Source organism: Andrographis paniculata, unplaced genomic scaffold (genome assembly GCF_009805555.1).
Source record: "Andrographis paniculata isolate CXL003 unplaced genomic scaffold, ASM980555v1 Contig75END, whole genome shotgun sequence".
NCBI classification, from domain to species: Eukaryota; Viridiplantae; Streptophyta; class Magnoliopsida; order Lamiales; family Acanthaceae; genus Andrographis; species Andrographis paniculata.
Window position 1 is genome coordinate 2,967,453 of NW_026137612.1, and position 8,406 is coordinate 2,975,858.

Genomic DNA, 8,406 nt, shown 5'->3' on the forward strand with positions numbered 1-8,406 from the left:
CTGTATCGAACAGTTTGATTACCTCCTTCTTTACTACCTCTTGCATATTCTCATTTAAACGCCGCTGAGGCTGTCTGCATGGCTTTGCATCAGCGTCTAGCCTAATATGGTGCATACACATCGCTGGGTTGATCCCTTTGATGTCAGTTATCTTCCATGCAAACGCCACTTTTCTTCTTCTGAGAAGCGAGACGAGCTGAGCCTCTTGGTCCGGTAGTAGTGAAGCGGAGATTATCAGCAGGTAAGTCTCCTCCGGGCCAAGGTATATATATTTGAGGTGCTCAGGTAACTTATTCAGCTCGTCTTTGATGCAAGCATCGCTCGCTGGTTCTCTCTTAACCTCCCCAGTAGACTCAGTGGGAGCTGATCTTTCACCGCTTGCCCCACTGGAGTCCACAACATCTTCCAGCTCAAGTGATCCATTATCTGAAATTTCATCCAGAATCTCAAGTGTCATACAGCTCTCAAAAGTTGATGATTCATTTAACTCATCGATAAAATCACAATTTTCTTCTTGAGGTTGACGCAGTGCTTTGTTCATGGAAAATGTGACTCTATCTCCACCTAAGCTCAGTGTTATTTCGCCTTGGGCGACGTTAATAGTTGCTTGAGTGGTGGCTAGGAAAGGTCTCCCAAAATGATTGGAATTTTCCGATCTTCACTCATTTCTATTATTATAAAATCTGCAGGGAAAATAAATTTGTTCACTTGCACTAGTACATCATCAATAATTCTTTTCGGAAGTCTTATTGATTTATCAGCAAGTTGAATTACAGTTCTGCATGCTTCTAATTCATAAAGCCCTAATTTAGAGAAAAACGAGAAGGGCATATGATTGATGCTTGCTTCTAGATCATATAATGCCCTAATCGGCTCTAAATTGTCTATAGTACAAATAATGATAAAAACTCCCAGGATCGCTCAATTTCTTTGGGAGGTCCTCCTTAAATACAGCGCTGCACACAGTTTCCAATTGCACCGCTGCCGCTTCATCAGGGAATGCCCGCTTTCGATTGATGATGTCTTTTATGAACTTAGCGTAATGTGGCATCTGCGAAAAAGCATCAGCAGACAGCATAGTAACTCTAAGACTACGGAAATTATGCAAAAACTTATCAAATTCCTTGGAATTGTCCTTCTTCCCAAGTCGGGTAGGAAAGGGAGCCCTGCCCAAAGGCTGAGCGGGACCCTTCTCCTTCAGTTCAGGCACTCGAGCGGCTGGTATCGCTCGTGGATGGGATCGACCTTCTTCCTCAGCTGGAATCTGTATAACTTCATCCTGTACAGGCAAGTTAGCAACAATAGTAGTAGAAGAAAGATTAATACCTTTGTCTGGCAGTGGTGGTGATTGCGTTCGCTTTCCACCCTTTGTTTCTATGGCCTTCGCTTGGTTTGGGACAGTCTCAATTGTCCCAGGCAACGTTCCTTTTTGCTTTAGCTTCATAGCTTCAGCTATCTGCCCGATTTGGATTTCCATCATTTTGATCGAGGCAGACGTGTTTCGTTAGAACTCCTGATCTACGTGCTCAGTGTTCCTCCAGAGCTCCTCTAGACTCAGCTGCTGTTGAGCTGCTGTGGGAGGTTGGGCAAAAACAGGTGCTTGCTACGAAAACTAGGGGGTCTGAAAGTACTGTTATTGATGTGGATAGAATCCCCCTTGGTGATATTGTTGCGCAGCGAACTGTTGCGGCTGTTGGAATTGTTGTTGAGGACGTGGTCCAACGGGGCCTTGACCATGCCCTTTTTGTTGTAGAGGCATTTCTGCCAGCCATATAAAAGACCTCCGCTGGGTTCTGAGACTGCTCAGATGAGCACTCAGCAACCTGCGGACTTTGTTAGTCTGTATAGGCGCACTCCTCACTAACTGATAACAAATATTTTGTGATGCGTAATTTGTATATATTCACAGGGAATTTTATATTTGAAAATCAAGGTGTGAATTACTATAGAAAAAGGTCAGATATAGTAAAATGTTTTGTTTGTAGACCCTGAGTAGTTATCACAATTATTTATACTCTTTTACTGGTGAGTGTCCAGGTCGAACACAAGGATTTTAAGTCATGAATTTCAAACCATGTGTAGATCTTGTAAAAGCAGTGAAAAGTCCAGTATAAGGACCCATTTTGCAGCGGATCCAAATTTTTATTCTACTGAAAGCGGTAACTAAAAGCGGTAAAGTGAGCGGAGACGAGTGAAGCGGAGGTGAGCGATGAAGTGCCAGTGATGGTCGAGTGACTCGGACATGAGCGGATGGCACAATATACATATATATATATATGTATAAACGGTAGAGAGTGAGGGATAGGTGCTATATCTGAACTGTGTGTTACTTAATGGCTAGATTTTTTTGGATGAAGTGAGCGTGCGATGTTGGTGGGTTAACGGAGGTATATATATAATATAGAAGCGGGGGAAGAAGATGATGTAAATATATAAGCCGAATTATAAAGAATTCTTATCACTGGAATCTGACCTTAAGGGATTTACAATAAAACTTCAATGACACCCAAAATCAGAATATTATAAAAAAGAAATCCTACTGTCACTAGGAATTTTTGTGACATAATAGACCACCGCCTATGCCCCATTAATTATCCCAACTTCTACCTCATTAGTGGCTTTACTATTCTGTTACCTCTTTTTAATCAAAATTGAATTCAAAATAGTAGTTAAGCAGGTCGACAAGGCTCCCGCGTACTTAACTACATTGAACTACCTTGAAAACGCTTTTGGCAAAAGACAAGGCTTGGATAATCAATTCTTTTTATGCTTTAAACCAGTTAAATGAATTTCCTTGAAATCAGAGTTTATATAAGTGTGAAAAAGATGTGAAAGAAATAGAGATGAAGAACTAAATGATATTTCATTACTTACTAATAAAACTGGAATTGCTAATTCTATAAAGCTGTAATTGAAAGCAATAAAGCTACACTAAGTAAGCAGTAAAGTCTTGGCCAAGGGAGAAGGGAAATCTCCACTCCCTTGGCCATTCATGTGGAGAACTCCCTTACAGGGTACGAGCTCTCAAAGAACAGGAAGATAGCTAGAATACGTAGGAAAATTAATCGCTATAATACTCCGATCGAAGTATATCTACATACAGATATCTGGCCCTATTTATAGCAGGTGAAAAGAAACGGTTGCAAGCAGTTAGAAGGCAGTTTCAACCGTTAGGCTATTAGGCGTTTGATGGCAGTTATTCTGTTGAAGCAGTTGCTGGCCATAACTCCTAAGGTGCTCGCTTCGCTTGCATAGGATTGTATGGGCTCAGATCTTCCTTGCTTGTCAAAGGGCTAAAGGGCATCAGCGCAGCTAGGCGGGCTGGCTTGTGCTGGCTGGTAATGGAATGGTTGCACCGCTGCAGTTGGGACACTTAGTCAATATTTGAGTTGGGTTGTTGTCACTCTACAACAGTGGGTGTCTGAGCCGTCGCTTGCAAGAAAGAGAGACTGTCGCTTGTGAGCGGTGGAAGCTACCGCTTTCCTCTCTTGCCTTAGCTTTTCTGGGTGATGTAATCGTCGTTTGCAAGCGGAAGTGGTTGTCGCTTGTGGGCTCTGCCTTAGTTTTTCTTGCACCAAAACACCGCTTAAAAGGGCAGAAATAGTTAATAATCTCAACAAACAAACTTTGGATCATGCCAAGCAATATAGATCAATAAAGTATGCCATTAACCAGTCGCGGCACCTGTAGTAGGACAGAGGACTTATCGCGATGCTCACATTGTGATGGTTTTTATACAGAAATTCAGGTAATACATAGTTTTGTCAAGCTAAGAATATGCTCATATTTGGAGTCATCAATAACCATGGCCTCGTTTATTGCCTATTTTCCTTTACTACGCAGGTCCTGCTTCACGAGCTTAGACAACTCTTTAACTTGGACAGACAAACTGTCAATCTGTGCATCGTGTGATACTTAAGCAGGGACCTGGTATAGACCCCTTGATGGCTCGGGCCTGTTGGTCTCTGGCCAACTAGTCTGATTGGCCGCCATTCTTTCAATTAAAGCCCTCGCTTCTGAGGCACAGCGCCCCATCAGCGAGCTTCCTGCCGCTGCATCTAAGGACATCCTCAATTCAGGAGTAATTCCTGAGTAAAAAATCTGTAGCTCCATGAAGTCCGGAATCTCATGATGCGGGCAGTTGCGGAGAAATTGTTTGTAGCGGCTCCAGGCTTTATGAAGGGTCTCGTTATTCGCCATCTTGAAACTCAGTATTTCATTTCTCTGACGAATGGTTTTTGACACAGGATGATATTTACTTACGAAGGCCTGCACTGCTTCCTTGAAAGAGGCAGGAATGGGATAGAGGCTATTGAACCATTTCCTGGCTTCTCCTGTTAAAGAAAAAAGAAACAAAATTAACTTCGCAGCGTCCTCCGTGATGCCGTGTGATTCGGAGGTGGTAGCAATCCTGTTGAATTTCTAAAGATGCTCGTATGGGCTTTCATCGAGCAGCCCATGAAATTAACTATGGCTCGCCAGGCTAACGAGCGTTGGTTTCACCTCATAATGGCCAGAGCCTCTTGGTGTAGAACTTGTAATAAGTGTACTATCCAAGAGGGACTGATAGTGAACGTCTATGGGGACTTCAGCAAGCGGGTGTTCAGCAGCCCTTTGTCCCTCAGGCCTCTGGTTAGGCTCAATAGTAGGTGGTGGGGTGATGACGGCGGGGATTGCAGCGGCGTTGGCAGCTTGAGCCGCTTGGGAAGCGATGAATGCTCCTTGCGCAGCTTGGGCTTTCTCCACCTAAGCAAGATGCGCTTGTAGTCCAGCCATTCCCTGTTGAATGCTGCCGAAAGCTCTCATGAGCTATTCCTCGTCGGTGTCAGCGTGTGGGGAACGACATTCGGGACTACAGTGAGGATATGGAGCGACACCTCCTGCAATGATGCTGATGTGGCAGAATTCGAGGAAGTACCAATGGCAATCTGGAAAGCTGGGACAACAGTAGAGAAAGTGGTGGCATTTCCTTGGTTTGCCATGATCCTTTCTCTGATTAACTCTCTAAACAGACGTCTCTGTGAGAGAGCGGAAAGAGTGGGACTCGTGGAACGCTGAAAACGCTTTGGACCCCTACATAAAAATAGCCACACCAAAATAACAAGTTAGAACCAGAGTTAGTGAAAATAGAAAACAAAATTTCAAAAAATGTAAGGGTAAATTATGGCGCTTCGAAAGATATTAACAAGAATAATTTTCATGAGTTTAAAATACCCTGCAACGGCGCCAAATTATAATTACTAAAGAATTTGTTGAATGTGTGTGTGATTTGTGTATATTCACAGGGAATTTTCACTGGAAGGTGGAGATGTGGTGGTGTTGAGCGAGAAAAACCAATGTGTAGGGTTTTCAAGAATGGGCTTAGAAAATTGAACTAACGATTGGTGTAGAGTCTAAATGGGCCTGTCGATAGTGGTATTTAAAAGATGGGTTTCCTCGGGAGAAACCTGTGATTGAGGGGTCGGGCAAGGAGAGGACGGACGAAGAAGGGAAAATAGTATGTGCTCAGGTCGAGCAAAAGAAGGTCGGGCAAAAATGAGACAGCCGATACGGAGGCCGGGCAAAGTGGCAGACGGACAAAAAAGAGACCTAGCAGTGAATATGCAGGTCGGGCGAAAGGCACTTTTAAGGTGGTTAGAAGAAGTTATAACTAGCGAGCGGAGTTAGGGGCACGACTAAGATGTGGCGGTTGATATGGGTTTTAAATAGGTCTTTTCACGACCTAAAGAAACCATCTTCAATCGACATCAAATTCACTGGAATTTCTTTTGGGGATCACCATTTACTTTTTTCAGTCTATAGTATTTATTTTTCCTATTTTATTTATATATCATACGGTGTCTAAGGATTGTTAAATCTCAGGCATTTTATTTTATCAAATTCAAAGATAATTTCTATTTTCGGGTTTTACTTTTTATTGTTGAAAATCGGCATCAACAATTTGGCGACCATAGTGGGAGAAAGGCAAGATTGTTGATCCTACGTCAAGAGAGAATTTCATACAACTGGGGTCCGGCCGAATCATCGGAAGGATCCATATGGCAGGCTCATAGCCCCAAGTATCTTCAATACCGGTGGGAGAAACCATTTCACCACCTGCCATGCCAAATGCAGGGAAAGTCCCCCAAGCACCCGTCGATTGGGTGTCTTATGTTCAACACTTGAACAATTAGCAAACTCTGGCTACGCAAAACATGTTGCGTGAGCAACAAAACCTCATGTTGCGTGAGCAACAAAACCTCATGCAAAATATGTTAGATCAAGCTTTATCAAGGGTTACTCTTCAACCCACTCAGTCACCACCAGGGATGTCACCATCCAGATTACAAGAAAATTTTGCGGGGCCTTCATATGTAGATAGCACTCTTCCAAGTGCCACTGCTAGGGTTGACAGGGGAAAGACTCCTCTAACATACCTAAATAATGTTCCAGTAGGTGTCAGAGCCGAGCCAACCATCCCCAGAGAAGAAAGATTGGGAGGTCAGGCTCATAATCCCATTCCTGTGTTCGACCCTATTGCACCCATAGTGGATCCGGAAGACATTGCTCAAGTCTTGAGGGTGCATTTCCGAATGAATCCTCAAACGGTGAACAGGCCGGCATATCAAAGGCCATTTCCAGAGAGAATCATCAATGAGCATCCTCTCCCAAGAAAGTATAGGGCACCAGCTTTTCACTCTTTCTCAGGGGAAGATGGAGCCTCAACCATTGAGCACGTGGGACGTTTCATGGCTCAACTGGGGGAAGTGGGCAATAAACCTTTTCACAAATTACAGTTGTTCGGGTTGTCTCTCACAAGAACAGTTTTTTCTTGGTTTGCCAGTCTTCCGCTAGGACAGTTGCAAACTTGGGAAAGTTTGGAAGCGGCTTTTCATGCAAGGTTCTTAAATCCTCTTCCGACAGTCTCACTCACAGACCTCTTGGAAATCAGGCAGATGCCGGAGGAGACCGCCTACCAATTCATAGAGCGGATACGACTAATGAAAGGACGCTGCCCAACAGTCATTGAAGAAAGCGAAATGACCAATTTGGTGGTCAGGAATATGCATACACGACTGCGGGAGGCTTTAACGGCCCACGACGTTCAAGATCTGGCCAGTTTAGCATCTAAGGCGGGAAGGTTGGAATCTCTTTTTAGAAAAAAAGATCACAACTTTCGGCGGAATAAGGTCCAACAGATGGCCAGCGTCGATACAGAGATGTATGTAACAGAGGATGAACAAGGGAAAGGTGTTGAAGAAATGGCGGCTGAAATTGTAAATGGCAAGCCTTATGTATGTTCCAAACTGAAGCCCCTTCCAGGGTCAGAAGAGCGGGAACAACCGACTTTTGATGCATCCAAAGCAGATGAAATCTTCGATATTCTTCTGACGGATTGTCAAATTCGCATCCCTAAAGGACAACGGTTAGCAACAAATGAGGAAATAAAGGGAAGGTCATACTGTAAGTGGCATAATTCTTTTACGCATTACACTAACCAGTGTACGCACTTCCGAAAGGAAATACAGAGGGCTATCAAAGTAGGAAGATTCAAATATGTCACGATGGGAGTAGAACAACAACCTTTCCCAAAAGTGACTACTGCTGTAATTGTTGTGCGTTCTTCACAAAGCACACAAGGAGACGATGAAAGAGAGGGAGATACCAAACGTAGGGAGCGTAAGCCAAAAGAAAGGGAGCTCGATCAGGACGACAGGTTTAAGACTTGCGAAAACAAGGTGGCTGAGAAGTGAGACAAAAAAGATGGATCCTTCGAAGTGGAGTTGAAGGACAAAGTGGTGGTGCGAGATCGACCAATGCGCAAGCCACAACCAGTCCATGACAAATGGAGTCGGAGCAGAAAGCCTTTGCCCATAGATATAGATCCCCGATTTTCAGGTATGAATCGTACACAAATCCATAATGCTAAGCGCAGGTATGCAGCTCGGCATGGGAGGCCAGCAGACAAAGGGAAGGAGAAGAAGGAGGTGTCACCCAAAAGAAAAAACTCGAGCAACCGATTACAGGAAACAGGGGAAGTCGAAAGGCCTATCAAGAAGGCTAGGTGTTTTCGGTATCAATTCTGTAGGAGGATCAACATCGATCCCGAAATGGAAGCCACCGAAGAAGAGGCTCTTGAAATAATCTTTGGGATGTTTGCTCCATAAGAAACGAAGGCTTTGCGCAGCAAGATAGTTTAAACCGATAAAGCCGGGTTCGAGGTCAGGATGACTGGTATGCGGTGGTTCGAGAAAGAAGATGAGCCCATCTGGGGAAGGCTGGAGGAAGAGGAACCAGAATGGGCGGCAATGGCTGGCAGTCCCGGACATACACACGGCAGTCCCCCACCTATGGTTTTTCCACCTATACCAGAAGGAGCAATCCCGCACTTGAAACCATTATATGTTAACGCTCACATTTGTGGTA

At 44.1% G+C, this 8,406-nt stretch overlaps 1 protein-coding gene across 1 annotated transcript; it reads right to left on the reverse strand.

The window, feature by feature from the left end:
* Positions 1-865: 865 nt before the first annotated feature.
* On the reverse strand, positions 866-1,477 carry LOC127266355 (uncharacterized). The gene has a single exon (XM_051296572.1). It carries the CDS (start codon positions 1,475-1,477, stop codon positions 866-868), a length of 612 nt encoding a protein of 203 aa, XP_051152529.1.
* Positions 1,478-8,406: the final 6,929 nt, after the last annotated feature.

Bases quoted from the DNA above. Each gene is read 5' to 3' on its own strand.
- LOC127266355 (XM_051296572.1), bottom strand. From the start codon at position 1,477: ATGGAAATCCAAATCGGGCAGATAGCTGAAGCTATGAAGCTAAAGCAA.